At 32.7% G+C, this 20,776-nt stretch overlaps 1 protein-coding gene and 1 long non-coding RNA gene across 2 annotated transcripts in view; one reads left to right on the forward strand and one right to left on the reverse strand.

The window, feature by feature from the left end:
* Window positions 1-20,776, reverse strand: part of LOC149085456 (uncharacterized) — a 130,780-nt gene that overhangs the window by 25,833 nt on the left and 84,171 nt on the right. Inside the window, exons 16-23 of the mRNA XM_089233471.1 lie at window positions 20,007-20,192; window positions 17,293-17,433; window positions 16,028-16,213; window positions 11,882-12,016; window positions 10,067-10,249; window positions 7,766-7,897; window positions 4,319-4,501; window positions 2,125-2,265 (exon numbers count right to left, since the gene is read on the reverse strand). Coding sequence (XP_089089597.1) covers window positions 2,125-2,265; window positions 4,319-4,501; window positions 7,766-7,897; window positions 10,067-10,249; window positions 11,882-12,016; window positions 16,028-16,213; window positions 17,293-17,433; window positions 20,007-20,192 — 1,287 coding nt within the window. The remainder of the gene's footprint in view (window positions 1-2,124; window positions 2,266-4,318; window positions 4,502-7,765; window positions 7,898-10,066; window positions 10,250-11,881; window positions 12,017-16,027; window positions 16,214-17,292; window positions 17,434-20,006; window positions 20,193-20,776) is intronic.
* The window catches only part of LOC149085457 (uncharacterized), a 45,374-nt gene that overhangs the window by 21,812 nt on the left and 2,786 nt on the right, over window positions 1-20,776 (forward strand). Inside the window, exon 3 of the long non-coding RNA XR_016192850.1 lies at window positions 12,174-12,236. This is a non-coding gene — a long non-coding RNA (uncharacterized LOC149085457). The remainder of the gene's footprint in view (window positions 1-12,173; window positions 12,237-20,776) is intronic.

Below are 20,776 nucleotides of genomic sequence, written 5' to 3' on the forward strand. Positions count from 1 at the left end.
TAGATTGTAAATTTTTAAATTTTGGACTAATAAAAATTAACGAGGCACCGCACGCTATCACTCTTTTGAGCCATATCTAAGATGGGAAAATATGAAGGAACAGACAAGGCCTTGGGCAGAGACAAGAATAGACTCATATGGGGCAAATATGCAGTTTGGTGCCCTCACCCAGTAATTTTTCAGGAGGGGTCAAAGAAAGAATTCGGGTTCTCATTTTCCAGGGCCTGCAACAACAGAACACTTAGTTTCTTTGGAATGGGTATTTTGTTGTTATAGCAAGGTTCACCTCTATGTTGGAGATTTGAGACTAATATTAAAACATTCAATCCCAAAAAGAAGGAAAATATGATGGCTCATCAAATAAGAGCAGTTAAGTGGAAAACTTATTTGGCATGATTAAGAACAGTGAAATAATCCTGGACCAAAAAATAAGACAACTACTTTGAAAGCAGGATATATAGGTTCATTACCTTGCAGACATTTTCTTTCCACAAGAAGCAGCACATCTCGTACTGTATATCACCACCAGGCTTAATATTTGATAGTTTTTTGTGCTTTCACCATTACCCCCCCCCCCCCCCCCCCAGTTAATCAAGGTTCTATGGTACTGTGAGAAAACAGCGTCTCATCCAACTGGCAAAAATTGTTAGCTAAAAATGGGCATAGCACAATAAAATGCAATACTCAATACACTTGTGATATACACTGTGCTTAGCTTTAAATTATTGGGCACACTTCTAATAATTAATAAACATTTTTGAAAACTTGCTAAAGTAAATTTCTGGAAGTGGAAAAACAAATGTTCTCCTCTAGCAGCCATGATGGTGAAAACCAAGCGACACCGACTATATAGCATCACAGTGCATTTTGAAAAAAAATGTTTATCACTGTTCCCCTTGGGGGCCATACCTGAAGGCAGAGAGGCAGAGAAAACCTGGTATTTCCATAATACTTGCACTTCCTATACAGGGTGATTATAGTTGAAATTCTGATTCCAAAACTCAGTAAAATAACAACCACTGGTCAGAATGACTTGAAAATTGTCTGACTACTCCTGAAGCAATGGAATTTTGTTCAGCAAAGAAAAAACTTCAAAATGTACCAATAGATGATGCTATATTCTGCCAGTGGTATAATCTCTTTTGCACAACCACATCATTTCGGCACTTCAACAGCATCATTGTGTGAGGATAGTACAAATTTTATCAAGATGCACATTGCAACACCAGTAAAGCAACTGCTGAAGAACAATTTTAGGAATAAGAGTATAACACAACCCCTGGCCACCGCATTCACTTCATCAGTAGCAACTTTTGGCTTTGGGGGTACCTCAAGAATGTTGTATACAGTGGTCAGATATAAAACTTGGCTGAATTGAAAGCACATCCATGACATTAAAATGACACATTCCGATCTGTTGTTCAACAACTGTTTTTGTAGTTCCACTCAGGGCCGCAACTAGGGGGGAGCAGGCAGTTCTAGTGCCAGACCAGAAGGGATGCAAATTTCATCCTTTAACCTTTAATTCAACATTACAAGAGGGCACCAAAATGTGTGCTTGTCCCGGCTGACCAAGCATCTAGTGTTGCAGCCCTGTTTCCAGCTAATAGAAAAACAGAGTGGACAACATATTGAACATTTCCTGTATAAGTAATAGGTTTTTTTCTTATGATTTTGTTTTTGTGATGTTTACATGAATTTAGAAATCATGCAATGCTAATTAAATTGTCATTTTGTCCCAACTGCCTATCATTTCCATTCTGCTAGAAAATTTCCCACATGTTGGATGAGTGTACACCAGCATCTATTTTACATTTTAAGTATTTTTTCCTTCACCATTCATTCACATACACGGTTTACAATGGTGACCTGATTGTGGATTAGGAGCATAAGTTCTTATAACCATCTCATTTGCATATTTCCATCGAAGTCGCTCATACCAGCACCATCTATTGGTTGTTTTTTGTTATTTTTTTCCCCGTCTTTAAAAATCCCCGTGACCTAGCGATGCTAACCCTGCAAACCGTTTTTTATTTCAGTTATTTTTCCGGTTTACATGAATTTTTAAAGTTTCTACACACTTTTTGCCCACCCTGTATTAATGGAAATTTTAATGGTACATACAAAAGAAGACTGCAAGGAAATCACTTCTGGCAAGCACTCTCTCCAACATTCGCCGATTGACTTTCTCAATACTGTCACTACTCTCCATGTTCTCTGGACTGGTCAACCATTCAAGGACGTCTTCTTCATCATGCAAATCTCCTTCAAGAACATTTTTGGTTTTGATTGACAATCAAATATATATATAAATTGAGTTTTTGATACAATATTTTTTTAAGGTAACAAAAATTGTACACATCAATTTCAACTGAACACTTCTTATTTTCAACTAAAAAATATTTTTTCCTTGTATTTTTCAACTTTGGCTAACAAATATTTTAGTTGATATGAATCACGAGCTAACATAACACAGCCACATTATGAGCTGAATTTTCATACCAATCCTCATCAGAATTTCTATCATTCAAGCTAGATTAATTTGTATTTTGCCCAGACTTTGTAGCCATTACAGAATCTTGGGCAAATGAGAAGGGGTCTATAGAGCATTTAGGAGCAGGATCCAGCATTTCAATATAGGACAGGAGGACATTTGCAGAAGATAAATTTTGAGCCAAATCCAGAACAAATCAAATGATTTTCCATAGAAACCTATGAAAAATTGTATTTCAGTTAATGAATGTGATTCCATAATGAATTATCTTTATTAGCTGAGGTATCACTGCACACATACCTACAGAATGTTAACCTTTTTACATTTAAACCATTTTATGGCATTGTAAATCACAGAAGAGAAACAAAACACTACATAATATTTACTTCTTTACAAATGAAACAGACTTCATGCTGCACAAGATCATTGAAAAACTTTTGAAATCCTCAAATCAAACTAACTCTGCTTTAAAATAACAGAACATGAAAATAATGAAGAAAAATTTTTCTAACTATTTATACATAAGTATAAGGTGATTGTTGAATTTATAAATGTAAATTAAAGCATTGAAACATTTTTCTCTCTAGGTTATTTTCTTGATCATATGCATTGGTATATAATGAGACTTATTCAATTACAAATAGATAGCAATAATATTTGATAGAAGACATAACTTTATTAATTGCCATAAAAGATAAAACTTTATTGCTAATATAGTCGGACCCGGTTATAACGAACATGGATATTACGAATTATCACATATAACAATGTTTTCTCATGTCCTGTGAATTTTGTATTGGTTATCTGTGTTATTTTGATTGCTTATAATGAACACTGATTTCAATAAAGTAAGCCTATAACGAATTTTCAACCGGTTTTTAAAACAAGAATTTTTGAGAATTTCTTTGTATTCTTATCTAAGTCTTACCTGAAAATTTACCTTTCTACAATGCATAGCTACAGCTGAACATGTTCCTCTTTTTTCCCCTGGAAGAAATTCTATTGGTGCCTTTTTTGGTGTTTATTGTAAAATCTTTGCTTATTTTTTTTACTGTTCTCCATTGAGTCCTATTTTACTTGGAGGAAAGTCTTAGAAGAAAGATGAGAAAGGTTATTTTATTCTCCATAACCTCCAAAATGTCTTTGTTACATTTGCCACCAGTGGCATTAGAGCCGAGGTGCTGTTGGGTGCTCCCTGCAGTATTTTTTATTGCTCGTCAGAGCAGCCCCAGAATCGATTGAGAAATCAAAGTTTTCTACGTAAAACTCAATTCAATCATCACAGGTCTAAAACACTTTCGATGCCCCTGTTGCCACTTTTCTTCAACTAGATTCGGGCATTGGTTGTGGTAGTGTTATCATGTGCGAGTAAATTTTGTGAATGTCCAAGCACAAAGCACTTCCTATTGCTTTCAAAATAAGAAGCTATACAGTTGGCAATTACCAGGACCATACTAAAAGAAAAGACTTCCCATTAGACATGCTTATTAGGCAAATATGTTTTTAACCCAAAGCATTCACCTTGTTCACGTATAAAATGGTGTAAAATTTCAATCAAATTTTTTTTTTTTAAATATACAGACTTAATTTTTATACAATCTATTTTTAAAGCACTTATATTATTAAAAAATTGGCATGTGCTTGTAAATTATGTTTAATTGTACTATTTTCCAAGCCAGTACCAATATAACAAAGTTCGTGTATAATGAACAAATTCACTGTTTTTTTCGACTTCGTTATAAGTGGGTCTGACTGTGTTGTGCTTCATTTGATGAACTTGCACATTGAATAAAAGGGCTCATGGCTACAAAAATCATTACATACCAGAGAATTTTATGGGTATACCATGTCGAAAAAACACTAGCCCAGGAGGGTTACGAACTTTATATTTCTTGGCCATCAGGTTATCGGACATTTTCAATAATGTCACTTCATAGTCACTGCAATCATCATCAATCTGTTCCAGATGTTTTAGAATATCCTTGCTGTCTTTATCATTTTCTTCGTCTAAAATATTAAGTGAAATATCTGTATGCCAGAAGTAAAAGGCACCATGTCACAAAAGGTAAAATGTATAGGGGAGCTGTTTAAAGATTTTTTTTAGTATACCTTTCTATAGAACTCTCGTTTTATTAAGTGAATATCTGTTAATTATTGATATAAAGATTTAGCATCCTATACCTATGTGTAGTCAAAAATGGACATAGTGCTCTTCACCTCTGGTATACAAATATATCATTAGCATGTGTTGACTAAATATTCTTAGTCCAAGAGAAAAGTAAAATTAATGTGGTACTTAGACTAATGAAAATTTTTCCTAAAGCAATCTTCATTTTGAAAAAGAAATTAATGCTTATATGAAAATTAATTAGTGTAGCACAGTAAAATGCATTCTAGTAAAATAAAAGTAGTATCACTTACAAGGTAAATACAGAACACACAGTACACTCTAACATCACTATGTTAAATTTGTTGAAAGCACCTGAGATTTTATACATTAAATAATTATTTTCTTATGCATTTTCATGCTTGTAGGTCAAATTAATTCACAGATTGAAGTATTTTATCAAATATTTTTTGCTCTCATCTTTGAACTGCCTTAATTTCTTACCTGTAATCCAAACATATAAATTTCCTTATTTTAAGAGAAAAGGTCCTATGATTTGCATCCATATATGATCCACACAAAAACTTTCTGTAGTAATTTTGTATCACTACTAATAAAACCTTTAGAGTGGAAGGGGCTGGTGCTTATGCTTAAGGAAAAACATGCAGATCCTTTTACTCGCATCCATATAACCATTTGATATAAATTTGAAAAATTACCCACAAAAAATATTTCTCAAATATTAATTTTTATTCAGAACTTTTCTTTCTCAAAAGGCTACAGACACAGTAGTCTAAAATCTGCACTAAGATGTATACCTTTGTATTATATACCACAAGTTTGAAATTATTTAGTTGCCACAGAATGCTTGATGGTTATGAGACAGTTCCATGGAACACAAGCAAACATGAATATTTATCAAATATAGCTATTTTTAATACAAATACAAATACAACGCCACAACAGGCAAAATGCCCAACGAGGTGGCTGATAAAAAGATGCCCATAAAAATATGGATGTCATATGTTTCAAAAATACAGCAACCCAATTAAAAATGCAATGAACACAAATTATAAACAATATATACACATGATAAAATATTATACAATGCCCATAAAGAATACTTATGGTTGTCTTATTCTAAGAATGGATAGCTTCTCGATTTACCCCAACATGTTTATCGTATTTCTTTTTAAACGTGTCAATTGTGTTACAATTTACTACCTCCAGGGGTAAGCTATTCCAAGCTTACCCCTGGAGCTATTAGTGTTACATTAATGTAATACTAATTGAAAATTTTAGTTTTTAATATTGGAGAGCCCTGACATTCAATTAGATCTATGCTCCTGATAAGCATTTCTTAACATGCGGTCCACAAAGAGGGGAAAGCTGGTCCTCAGGCAGACTTGATAACTAAACTAGATAACTAAATTTAGTTATAACTAAAATGAAATTAAATGGAAATTGTACACTTGTATATCACAAACAACTGATGATATTCACATGGGTTTAAATATAAGATGTACCCATATACTATAACTACTGAACTTTAAGCACCTCGTAAACATTCTTTTGAGGAATTTCTAATGAATTTTCCAATCTGGAAAGTGTTATGTGTGTTTTCATGCTTGGCAAGTGCTGCTAAAGACTCATATACTACAAGTTAGTGATCTGAACTCTTTCAGGTATTTTAATGGCTTTTAGGTCCAGAAAGATCAAGAACTGCTGCTCCAGATCACTGGTTTTTAACCAGGGACCTAGGATATTATAATAGGAAGGCTGTAACTAGGGAAGAGGGGGAGGGGTAGGCAGGCTTTGTGCCTCAGGTGCTGGAACAGAGTGGGGGAGAGGTTGAATTGCTTTCCTATGACTACTTGTTCAACACCAAAATTCATGCTTGACTTGGGTGACCAAGTATCTAGTTATGGCCCTGTATAAGGGGCTACGGGGAACCTATGGCATGTGAGTAAGGGAGTCACAGAGACCTGTGAAAAAAAAACCAGATGTGAAGCATTTAAGTGAAATATGGTGGGAAAAATGTGAATACTTTTAAAATCCACTAGAGGGAGAGGCCAAGGGGGTAATTAGCATGGGTCCTTCATTATTGTGTGTCCAATTTTTGTACACTACAAATTCTTAGAAAAGGTTTCTCTCTTGTATGACAGGCCCTGGTTAAGAGAGGAATTTCAAGAAAAAAAATATGGTTAAAAGATGCATTAGGCAAAAAAGGTTAAGAAATGCTGTTCTAGGTAAACATTAAACTCTTAACTAGTCATTAATATTAGAAAGATTGGTAGGAGGAATACACCTAGAAAGACAGCAGGCGTTCTCTGCGACTCCATAGCTTTTTTCAGCAGTTTTTGAATATTTTAAAGCATCATAGAATATTTTTTAAACAAAATAAAGTTATAACACAAATAATTAAGGATGAAATCATTGATCTTTTTATCATCATTTAGTTTTTAAAGCATTGTGTGCAAACAACCATTCTTGATGTGCGTCAGTGTAGAGGGAATTTGGGACCGGAAGATGTTTATTTTCTCTCAAATAGAATTCCAGTGCTACATCACTCCCAATTTTTGAATAGGATCAAAATCCTAATCAGGGCTAGGGTGCTACTCTTTGAGTGCCAAAAAGATTTGCAGGGCTTGTTGTTTCTAAATAATTTGCCTGCGAATCTAAACCACATTCGCTTTAGAATATTTTTCAATAAAATAGACATGATATCATTAAATTAACATTTAGACCTTTAATGTAATTAAACTAATGCCTTTAAATCATCTAGGAGGGTGCACACACCTTTATGATGAGCTGCCCTTGATGGTTCTATGCCTTTAAATTGCTGTCCATTTCAGAAATGGTGTCACTAGCATGTTGTTAAAATACAATCATTGTGAGAAGCTATTGAGCTGCTTTTTTTTTAAGTTCAGTGTTTCAGCACTCCTTATTTTTTGCATACTTTCAGAATTCAAGCATATTCACAACATAATGGTTAGTTTTACTGCTATGCATATCCAATTGTTTTTATCAACAACACATCATAGATAAAGTTGAATTTATTTTTTTAAATTTATTTCCATTGTTACGAACTGTCTGTTATAAAATTTTTTCAATCCAAACATAATCACATTAAGCTGGACCCATTGTATATTGATTATACTCACAGAAGTAAATTGCAAGGTAATCTTGCTCTAAAAGCAAGCAACGTAGCATATCACGATTGATGTTTTCAATGGTATCTTCAGTTTTCTGTTGAACTAGCCATCTTAGCACTTCATCCTCTTTAGTTAAATCCCCTGGTTGAAAATTATTGAAAAGTAGAATTCATAATATAGAAAAATATTTAATTTTTAACTAGTTTGATAAAGTACTATTTTACTGAACTTTTTCAATTTTAGCATTGAATGAATTTTGTATACAAGGTAGCATGTATTGTATTTATCAACTTCAATTGGTAAATCTGTCAGAATGCAAGTGTGCATGCAAGGTTTACATTCTTGGAAAGTTTGGCAAATTTGGTATATCATATAGATTAGTGAGTCCCAATTAGGGGGTGCCTGGACCACCAGGGGTCCATGACTTTCTAACTGAGGGCCCCACGGCCTAATAGTAGAATTATAAAAAAAACTAATGTAAAGTTGAAAAAACAATTACTTAAAAAGGAAAAAATTAATTACATTATGTACAAAAGCACTGCTGCAATATTGGTAGACTGCAGTAATAGTATTATTATGATTTGACAAAAATTGTTCTTGTGGTGACATCTCTTGATAGGAGTATGAAACGTTTTAGTTCTTTTGCAATCCAATAGATGGAATCACTATTATATTTACTAGTACTGGGAAGAATTTCCTCAGTTATTAGAGGAATTTCTCGCTGATAGATATGTTTAGTTGCTACTGTTATAAATGGGAGTTCATGGCAGACACTACGATTTCCTGGAAATTTTAAAACCTTTTATGTTCCTGGCACCCTTGGAAATAAAATTAGAATTTTAAATATCATGCAGGAGCCCTACTTGATTATCAAGCACTTTGATGCTAACTTGAAAGTGTCATGACATACCAATGGGGAATAAAAGCCTAATTGCCAAATCACTACATCCAATATAATTTTATCTACCAATTATTTTGTGGTCATACCATGGCATACTGTTTGGGAATCATCATTTGATCATTTTTGTTGCACCACGGTCATTTTCTGCACACGATGGGTAATTAGACTGGGACCTACAATTTATTGCTGATTCCGAATGGCAGGCTTGTTTTTTATGCTCATTGAGAGGTTGGTGCTCTAACCCCTCGATGGGGGACTCCCTGCATAGCAATTTTTTCTGCGATCATGTCGCTGTTGTACCCGTGTTAGGAAAGTTTTCTGACAAGGACAAACCGGGTATCGAACTCACGACACCTCTAATCATCCTTTGGTACTTTAGGCGAGTATTTTATCGACCTTAGGAATCACTGACATAGATCTTTAACCCGCATAGATATGAATTCATGAGAATCCTGGGATTTTACTTAGTATTGCACAAAGCAACTCCAAAAAGCAAAAGATACATGACTAGTACTCATTCAAAAAATTTTTGTTTTACAGAACATCCTCCACAAATTGTTTAATTGATCAGGCATCATTTCTCTACATAATTGCTGCTATGATATTCATGATGAGAGTAAGAAAGAGACTATCTATATTTCCATGATAATTACATTTTTTATACACATTTCTTAAAGTTAAGTTCTGTTAATCTCATTATCATTCATTAACAGTGGGTTTTTGCATTTGGTTGCCATTTTATGGACATCCATATTAATTATGGAAATTTTTTTCAATATTTCTTCAATATGTATTTTATTTGTGTATATTTTCCAGCCAAATTGGGTAATTGGTAAATTGGGTAATTTACCTGTTTGCAAATTTAACTAGAACTTTAGTTGGGTTTCTTTCTTTACTAAAAAATTTTTTTCCATTCATAAGATATGTCATGGTGGAAAAAGTCGTGGGACAATTTTCCCCCTTTGACAAACACGTCTGACATTTTTAACCCAGAAAAGTCATGTCTAATAATAAACTGTCAAATTTAGATATTATTGTGTTTGTCTTGTGAATAATTATTGGGCTTCTGTCATTTTATTTTATTGTGGTAGGCTGAGCTGTGTGAATCTTGTGGTTGCCTAGATTCTTCCCTTTTGTGTTATCATTTTGTCCAATATCCTAAAACATCCAAAATCTGAACCACCGATCTCTTGTGTAGAGTGGACACACATTCTTTGTTGTTCACATGGTATGTCTTTTGCAGAAAATCTGAATTTTTTTTTTTGTGGAGATTGATCGAAGAACACATGTCAACCCAACTTAATTGACCTCGACATAATTGGTATGGTAGGAAAATGAACCACAACAGTTTAATTCTTGAATGACATTAAAAATTGATACTCAAATTGAAAAACCATAAAAAAAATTACCATCGAATATACTTGGGATCATATTTTCAAAATACACTAAAGAGGGGATGACGGTGACTCCAAGCTCAGTTGCAAACTGCACATCATCTGTTTTTATCAGTTGCACATTATAGCGATCAACATCATCATCAATATTCTCCAATACTGTTAGAATATTGTCACATATTGTGCAGTTTTCTTCATCTGATAAATATAATAATAATCTGATAATTATTATTGGCATGCACAGCAAAACAAATAATAACATAAAAAAAAATATGGAGGTGAAAATACATTGGGGGGGGGGGTAACTAATTACATACATTGGGGGGGGGGGTAACTAATTACAGATTTTCAATAATGGTTACACAAGAAATCTAATATGATCTGTATGTGTCTAGGGTCTAGTCACAAAAGAATTTTCAGCATTGCAAACACATACTATTGAATCTCAACCATTACAATCCCCAAAGCAGAATGTTTAGCACTGTTCTGAGACAAGCCCTCAGCTGACTGGAAATGTTCTGAAGTAAAAATCCCCATACATATAATAAAGGTTTTTTTTGTACTTTTCTTAAAATTCTCACAAATTGTTCAGCATCACAGATTTTGGCACATTCTGCTTTGGGGATTACAATATACGTAGTTACAATAAACATATGTTGTTGTAACTATAGTATTGAATTTTATTCATGCATTATTGCAGAAAATTTATGTAAACTATAATTAGTTTTTTGAGAGAGATTATATTTTCTTTTTTATTAATTTTATATTATAATCGAGTGTGTTATAAGATTTAGGTGCTGAATATAAAAAATATTTCTGAACAAGTGTCTTTTTTAGGTTTCATAATCTTGTGTAAAATTTCTTGTTGTCTTGGTCATATAGGTGTGTGTTTCATTGTGAACCCCCACACACACACGTTGAATTTTTCTGTACAAAAGTAAAGTGATATAATGAATATATAAGTTTATTAGTGTTAAATCTATAATTGACATTGTAATTAACATCTAAAGAAGCGATATACCTAAGATGATATTATATTTATGTTTTTCTCAAAGCGTGTGTTCTTTATGTAGTTCTAATTTGGAAATCATATCTGCTGTTACTACCCTTAATACATATACATGCACTATATTGTAAAATAGAAAAAACCTATGCAAAGTAAAGCATATGTTTCTTGTTAATGTAGTGTATATATCAGTTAAATTAATTCCCTTTGCATAATGTTTTAAGACATCATTTTCTGCAGGACATGTTATAACAGCATCATCAGCAGAAGTAATTTTAAGATAAGTTTAAGATACTTCAGATCATTCACAAATATTAATTTTTTTTCCTTCACTATTAAATGAAATTTTTTGTAGGAAAGGACAAGGAAAAAACTGCTTTGCACAGCTTTAGCTTTCTTCATTACACTCTGGGTTGTAGCATTGCTATCAGCTTAAAAATGCCAAGTTACACATTTGGTGCATGTTTGGTGATTTTGGCAGGATTCAAAAGTGACATCATTTTAATGCATCATAACTCCATAATTATTGATCAATACAAAAAAATGAAAACACTTTTCACTTATTAATTTTTTAAAAGGAATCATGGGTGTGATTATTGGGTGGTTGATAGTATCCACCCTTTCTAAATGACAGCTATTGTGTGCTAGAACACAAACAGAATTTTTTAACCTCTATCATGTCTACTGAACTGTTAAATGACCTAGAAAAGAAAACTTTATAATAGAAATAATTATATTTAATTATTTTCACATTAAAATGTGATACAATTTTGTTTTGTAATGTGCAGAAATTTTGTTTAGAGTTGTAAAAAAAGTTCACTTACAAAAATATACAGCTATTGTTGGCCCCTCAAGCATAATTTCCAGATCTCGTCTGCTGATGTATTCTATAAAGCTGTCGGGTCGATCACGATTTTCAATCAGAAAGGCTAAAACATCTTCTTCTTTGCTTAAATCACCTTGAAAATTGTTTTATCAAGTTCATCAAATTAAATGTTTTAGTCAATAAGGTGGTAATGACATTTTAAACAATTTGTGATAGTGTATGACATGATGCTTGATAACCTAAGCTTGTTATTTCAAAAGATGAACACTGCTTTATTCTCTCCCTTTTAGCTGAAAACCAGTACATTACCACTTTCTTGACTGGTAATCTTACGTGAAAACCTATGTCACTGAGTAAGTACTTTATGACATTTTTGAGGAATCCTCCTTGAAGGGAGTGCAAATTCACCATGCAATTAATAACAGAAATGAGATAGATGATGTGATTGATCACTCTTGGTTTTTAGTGAAATTTATATAACAGTAATAATAATAAAAAATTAAACAATTTGGCCTTGAATAGCTTTTGCTGCCATAAGAATACCAGTGAGGACAAAACACTGATGAGGATTTGATTACCACTAGTATAAAACTGCATTAAATACCCAAAATGATTAATGTCAATATAAATAAGTGGCTTCTCTTCACCACAGGGTGAAAATATTTTTTAAGATTCTGTCTTGATTTTTTTTCAATTTATATTGAAAAAAAAAATGCATGATCATGTAAAACTTGATTATATAAGGCAGGGGTGGCAACTTCTTTCTATTCGAGGGCCAGCACAATGGTCAGTGACAGCGTCATGATTTGCACACTTTTAGGCAAAACTAAAATGAAAATGACTTATTTCCAATGTACAAGTTTTATGTACGCTCATGGACAATGAAATTTGCACAAAGGAGAAGGCATACCATAACAAAGAAAACTGTAAATAGCTGGAGGTGCATGCTTATGCTTTGTCCAAGTTTAGTGCGCTGTGTAACTTGCAGAGACACTGCAAGAAAGGAATAACAGCCTTACGAATCAGCATCTTGCCATTGACACATGATTGTGAAAGCACAAGTTGGCATTTGAAAAAGTATTGATTTGTCTACCATATAGATGCTTGAATTCATTTATGTTCTGGTGGGTTGTGAGAGGAACCTTATTATTGGGCTTAAAAGCATGCCAAAAGTAAGGATTGTGTAGGTCATCCACACTCAGATGATGTTGGGAATGGATAAGTGGAAAAGGACTGGCCCAGCATGACCAGACAGACCAACTATAGAGAAGGTCAACGTATTGGTGCACTATTTCCGATGCTCCTGCGAGTCCACAATGTGTTTCTGAATCCAATTTGTAATACAAGTACATAGCTGCCAAGTCTCCCGAATTTTAGCTTCATGGCTCGACCTCCCGAAAAGTTCTTAAATCTCCCGAATTTTTAAGAAAATCACAAAAAATCCCTAATTGTCCCTAAACATTCCCTACTTCATTAAAAAAAATCCCCACTTATGAAAACAATCCCTAGGAATTTATTGTGGGGCATGAAGACTCTTTTTTTCCCCCTTTTGAAATGATGTCACACGTCATAAATGGGGAAATTCCCTTTTTAAGGAAGTTTTACAAACCCTCTGATGGTAACAAGAAAGTTGTTAAAAAATGGCTTAGCAGCCAATAGTCCTGGATAATAATTGAAGATTATAGTGACGCGCATATGGTCAAAATTTCTTTTGTTGAAGTTACGTACGTGCGATATAACAAAACATGAATACTGATAAGCAAAAACATATTTAATCAATTTTAAAGATACTTATTCCGATGAATTTCCTTTCATCAAACGTTCCAGAAGAGGGCAGACTTTTCCTTTTTGTACAAGTTGTGTTACGGACATAAACATCGGTCATGGAAAGACTGCCATAATCACTCGTGAAATGAAAAAAAAAATCAAGCAAGTTTCACAAAAAGTCAGTGTTCTTCAAAAATTGACGCTTTTTTCCTTCATCTTCCAATGATTTTGGGGTCATTCGCGCAGAATGTTTGTTTGCAGCGTTTCTGATTGAACACAATATTTATTTTTACATCATTGAAGTTTTGGCCTCGAATTTCACTTGTTTTTCACGTAGGAATTTTATTCCCAAAGGTTTAACTTCCATGTGTGTAAAATCCCTATTTTAATTTGACTTCAGTTTTTGAGTAGGGATTTTATTCCATATGCTTTAACTTTTATGTTTGGAAAATCCCTATTTTACTTGGAAAAATCCCTATTGTATTTATTAGGGAGTGGTTTTAGCATAAAATACGGGTTTGCGTGAAAATCTCCCGAATTTTCATTTTCAAAAGTTGGCAGCTATGCAAGTATTCTTATATTATGTGTAGTACCTTCTCTAACTAGAATATTGGTGGTTCAGTTTGAAGATATATCAGCCTGGCATAATGTATGAAACTAGCAATATTAAAGTTTAGAGAGATGGATGCATTGCTCCCACTCAAAAAATGAGAAAAAGTAGGAAAACGCAGGACTAAAAAGTAGGATGGGGGAGGGTAACCCCCTTAGACAACATAATCATAGCATAATGAAAAAAAAAATCCCTAAAAAAAAATTTTTTTTGCAAAAACAAAAAAAATGTAAAAAAAAATTTAATTTTGAATTAATTTTTTTTTTCATAGCACTATTTCAGTTTCCTATAAGATTCACTCAAGCCAAAGCAAAATGATTAATGACTTGGTTACAAAACCAATTTTTGGCTAAAACAGTGCACTAGCAACCACTTTGCTGTCTCTCCTCATCGAAAATGCACAGCAAATTTTGAAGACGTACGTTTTTTAAGAATGATGCTCCTTCGAGATCACTTTCAAAAGCACAGTGCAAAATGTGTAAATTACAAGATCCGATGTAAATAAGGCAAGGTGAACCAGACAGTTTTACTGCATTGTCCATCATTTTTTAAAGGGATTTGTTCACATTTTACTGTTCAATGCAGTGTGATCATTTTTGAGAAATGAAATGAAGCACTTCCATTTCTAGCTCTTTGCTGAGCATTGTAAATATTGTTTATGCCTCTTCATGCCTTAAAAATACAGAAGACAACTGAATGCTATTGGGTAGCATCAGAATCACCAAATCTAGAATAGGCCTATGTATCCACCTGCTTTGAAATGCAAACTGTTGTTTCACCTATTTGCACCATAATTTTGAATGATGAATGTTAGTTACTGTCCAAGACCGTGAAGTAATAAATACAAAATTATTTTTCCATCCAGACAGAAGTTTTTAATGACCACTATACTTGTTGAACCCTCAAACTAAGCAAATGAAAAATTAATCAACCAAATGGTCCACATACACCCCCCCCCCCAAATAACCTTAAAAATGATACAATCTCTGCTTTGGCAGAATCATTAATTGCATTCTCCAACATTTTTAATATTTGGTAAGATATCAATGATTTCCTGCTCAATTAAAATCAATTACACAAATTTTGTTGATAGGATTAGGTAAAAAAGTAGGGCAAAACTGAGAAAGTAGGACATTTTACCAAAAAGTAAGACGAGTGGGAGCCCTGTGGATGTGCTTCTATGTTTTAGACACAAATGATCATTGTGTCCAGTTGTGGAATTCCTTTAGTCAACAGCACAGTATCAATCTAACTATTGAGTGTGAAACACTTCTTTCCCACTTTTTGGAATTATACGGATCTGTGTAGCCTAGTCAGCTTAAGTTTCTGTGTGCAATAGGGGTGACTGTAACTAATTGTTTACAGGATCACAGTGTATCAAATCATCAGCAGCTACAGCAGTCTCGACAACAAAAATTTATCACAACACACTGTGCGGCAAAGCATTTTGCATATGTGATCCAGCATTATAGACTCAGAGCATCATATTAGACAGGTGTTGCTAATATAAGGGCTCTTAGGTGTATGCTATTCTTTGTTCAAGTATATTATACATCAAGTGTATTGCCACATACATGTAAAAATTTCCAATGTTTCAAATTTTTAAAAATTTTATAGAACTATAGATTTATGCTCTAAAAAGTTTAAAATAATCAAATGGAGCATGTTCTGATTAAACTTCCCCAACAATGAAAAAAAAAGTGCTATTTAGTACATATGCAAAAAAAAATTACTTGAAGATTTTGACTACAGAAAAACATAAAATACCTGAATAGAATTCAAATGCTTGTTTACGAAAGAAAATTAGAGATGGAAATATATCAACTTCATAAATTCTTGCTATCTCAGGATCACTAACTTTAACAAAATCAATCTCGTTCTTTTCTGCTTCTTGGTCTATATTTTCGAGATCTTGTAAAACCTTTTCACATTCAGAACACCCAGATTTTTGATCTGAAATATAAGGAAAAATTTTTGGCATCTTAATAAAAATATGAAGAAAATAAATCTGAGACTGGCAAACAATTTTTTCCATTTGACAATTGATCAATAACTTTGCCATTTTATTTTCATTTGTTCATATATTTTTGTTTTGCATTTGTGCCAAGTTTTGTTACCTATTATGTCAAAATATCTACTTTCAGAAGTTCAGTTACCCTTTTGCATACCAAAACTAATTAGATGAAGTAAACTTTCCCCCGATTTCCTATCGGTCGTAGGTCCTCGGCTGTACCTCCACTACGACTTCAGGACGGAAATAACTGGATTCTACACTCCCAAAAGAAGAAAACAACACTTTATTTAATGTATTATCCAAAACCTCCCACAAAACCGTCCTGTCTCTTCGGTATCAACTTTTACACCTCTCCTCCTTTTTCGAATGTCTTCCTTTTTTCCCCTTTCTTTCTCTCGCGACTTCTGTTTCTCCCAGGCCTTCTTCGCAGTTTTTGTCCTGAACCTTACAGATGAATACACCAATGGCCAAAATTTGATAGTGAATGCTCTAAAAGTTATTCAAAATCCTCACATAAACTATAACTTTTCAAAGTTCTTGTTGAGTTTCATCTGACTTGTAATTCTTTATGATTGTTTGTGATTGTGGTGCTGAGTTCATGTTTTAAATAATTGCAAAAAATCTGGAGGGGAATATATTTGTCAATTAAGTTGCATTTAAATATGAATTATATTGCAATTAGTTTTATGAAAATTATTCAACTTAATCTAACAGCAATAATAAAAATATTTTCCAAGTATTCAATATACTTTTATTGATACTTAATTTTTAGAAATTATTTTCTGGCAAAGCCACTGAGAAGTCAACTGTTCCATATTTGTCTGTGTTTCAGTTTGTATAGGCCTGGTAAACTCATGGACATTCAAATGATATTTCGCATTAAAACCATAATAAAAATAAACAAGTTCAGCACTCAATGGAGAAGATATTTGTTTTAGAATAATGAACTGATATTCATAATTTGTGTGATTAAGAAAGTCAAGCAGCTAAATACAAGTATATTAAATAATTTACTAACAAAACAAAACTGCCAAAGAATGAGATTCAGTCAGTAATTTTTCTAACATTTTGCTGTTTACTTCTTCTATAGCACCAGGAAGATCTAGAGTTTCTTCACTGGTGGACCACTTCAAAATGCTATTGGCATCTAGTATGTCCCCTATGAAAGCAAAATAAAGAAACATATGTTATGCATGTATTACTTTGTCCAAAAGACAATTTGAAAAAAATATAAAATAGAATTTAAGTATGATACTAGTTGGAAATGTGACCTATTTAAAGATTTTTAATGAAAATTGAATACCTCAATATAATTTATAAATTTAAAATCATTAAAAATTGACAGAAAAACCTCTTTTCAAAATACAGACTATAGATTTAGAATTTTAGAATTTATTAACACAAACCATACAAAACGGAAGGGGGGGGGAGGGAAAGACAAAACATATTACAGTGGGATGGGGGGGGGGTGGAATCAAAAGCAAATATCCATAATAGACCCAAGAGATCTATATATGATCTGTCCACGGTCAAACCACAAATAATTTTATCGATTGGCAAACACAGGCTATTGAAACACAATACACACAGCATCATAAATATACATAAATAATACAAGTTGATCAAACAGTAGGCCGCAGTACGAGGTATGGTTATTATTTTCATATATATATATAATTTATATGTATAATAATAAATATAATATAATATAATAAAATAAATAAAATAAAATAAATATAATATAATATAATATAATATAATAAAATAAAATAAAATAAAATAAAATAAAATAAATATAATATAATAAAATAAAATAAATATAATATAATAAAATAAAATAAATATAATATAATAAAATAAAATAAATATATATATAATGAAAATAATATATGTATACATATATAAGATATACAGACTTTTGGGGAAATAAACAGTGTTTAGTAATTTGTAGTTTTTGCTACAGGACCTATAAAAGTTAAAACAGACTACGTGTCCAGGCATCCAAAATTAAATTTTGAAATACAGATATTTTCTTTTTGTTCCATCTTTCCCAAAAATTATTTTCTACTTTTAGAAAAAATTTGCACCATCATGAAGGAAAAATTTGCTTTTGTGGTTTCAATTATCTGTCAACAACCCAATAAGTTGTAGCTGCTCTCTTTCTCGTAGCGTGTTATGTAATGTAAGATCACAGTGTTAAGATTAAGTAGTTATGCTATATCTATGATTTCTTTGTGTGAACCAATATTAAATATAATCACTATAGTGAGAGCTGCAGCTGCTTCCTGCGGTCACGTCCTATGTCTTATCACTTTTGTGGTTGGGGACCCAATTACGAAGTAACAGATAAAAAAGTAAATCAGAGATCATAGAAAAAAAAAATTGAAAATGAGAGAGAAAAAAAAATTGAAACAGATGTGACCAGCCAGAATCGAACCAGTAACCTCTAGATTGCGAGTGTTATGCTCTATTGACTGCACCAGAACCAGTTGCCAATTTGCGTTTTTATTAGGTATATTAATAGCACGAATAAGTCAAAAGAGTGAGTAGCTTGCTCTGCGCATGTGCTTTAAGATATTCATTGCTCCGTGTCCCGATTCATAGCTGCTACTACCCCCATCCAACTTTATTTTCTTACACAAGCGAATGTCTATTGACATCCTCGCTACCACCACCACAACCCATCTGCTTTTCAAACTTCATCACGCAATCAGTTATTCTACAGAACAGGTTTTGAAGGAAAAAGAAAGCGTTTCACTTTTTGTGATGAATTTACTCTCTCTCACCAACTTTCACTCTTATGTACCTTTCACTCTTACATCGCTATAGAAGTTTCACTTAAAAAAAAACTTGCATAATTTCCAAAGAAACAATAGAAATTAACTATTGAGTTCTGCTAAAGAATACATAGTTGGACATATAAGAAAAATATGTGCCTTCAACCATTTCTCAGTTCAACTGATTAAAAAAAATCTTCCAATAAATCACCCCCCCCCCCATAAATAGCAAAATATGTGTGAAAAATTAATTGTCTGAAGAAAAACATTTTATTTACACCATCTGTTAGGCTAGAGTACATGATAAATGAATAAACATGATGACTATAAATATGAGTTTTGAAAATATGATACTCGCACATGGCATGAGCAAAACTGTTGAGTAGTTAAGCAACATATGATAAACATAACATTTTTTGTTTTGATCTTTGCATGAATTCTAGGCTGGTGATTTGGAAACTCTCATGTTGACAATAACTTTACAAATATGTGAATATGAATAACATACTTGAATCGCTTCATGCAAAAAAGGGTATTAGTCACAAAAACTACTTTTTAGAAAACAGCAAAAAACTGCTCAAAATTGCACCCTTTTCTACATGTATTTTGAAACTTTAGCTGTGAATATTTATTTTTTATTAAGCACCACAAAATCACACCCTTTTGACATATAACACTTAAAAGTATTTACTGAAGTGTGGGAAATGTTGAAAAGTAAATTTTGCAAAAAATAGAAATGCCTTTTTTGCATAAAATGATTCACTTATACTAGTTTTAGTTAAACCTCCCTAAAAGGATAACACTGACACTGTAACAAAAAATTCTCTTCAGCAGTTTTTCCCATTAGAATTCTGATGGGACTACAAAAAATATTCCCTTGACTGATTTATTTGGCATCTAATTATATGAAAGTCACACTGCATATTGCTACTATGGTAAAAAAAATATTTTTTACCTTCATACACAATAGGGTCACCATTCCTGTACATAACCAAAGATGGGAACTTTGTAACATTGGCAGTTTTAGTAGCCATTTGTACATCTCGTGTTGAAAGTAACAAAATACCCATATCATCCATGTCATCATCAATTTGTTCCAACTTTTCTAAAACATCTTTACAGTAAGTGCAACCTTCAGGTTCTATTAGAAACAACAGAATGAAAAAAAAGTATAGAAGCAAAGAAATCTGCATGTCTATAAATTAGCACACAACTGAAAAAATTGTTTTAACAGAAAAATGGACTAAAATATTAAATATAAAAAAAAGTTTGACATTTTCAGTGATTTTTTTTGTTCATTTACAGCAGTGGTTCCCAAAGTTTTTGTCACTGAGCACTTTTTAGCTGAAAAGCTCATCACGGAGCACTGACATCAGGCTCGACCTGTGTGCAACTAACATTTACTTTAAATATATGGTGTGACCATACATCCCAATTTCAATAAAAATGCCGTTTTTGGAAAGTAAAACTAATTAGAAAATAAAATAAATAAAAATACATAATAATAAAATAAAATAAAATAAATAATAATAAAAAGACAATCCACAAAAAATGCTTATGCAGGGCAGTAGGTAGCCCACTTCATTATGCAGCTGCCTACAGACAAGCCAATTCCATGTGGTGAAACTGAGGGTAGAATTAATCAAGGAGTGGTACCGCAGGATGGTGAGGGACCAACAATCATCCAACACTCTGGAGACCTCACAAGATTTCTTGAAAACAAAA

This window comes from Pholcus phalangioides, unplaced genomic scaffold (assembly GCF_987345545.1).
Source record: "Pholcus phalangioides strain wild (caught in Gottingen) unplaced genomic scaffold, Ppha-v1.0 ptg000007l_1, whole genome shotgun sequence".
Classification (NCBI taxonomy): domain Eukaryota; kingdom Metazoa; phylum Arthropoda; class Arachnida; order Araneae; family Pholcidae; genus Pholcus; species Pholcus phalangioides.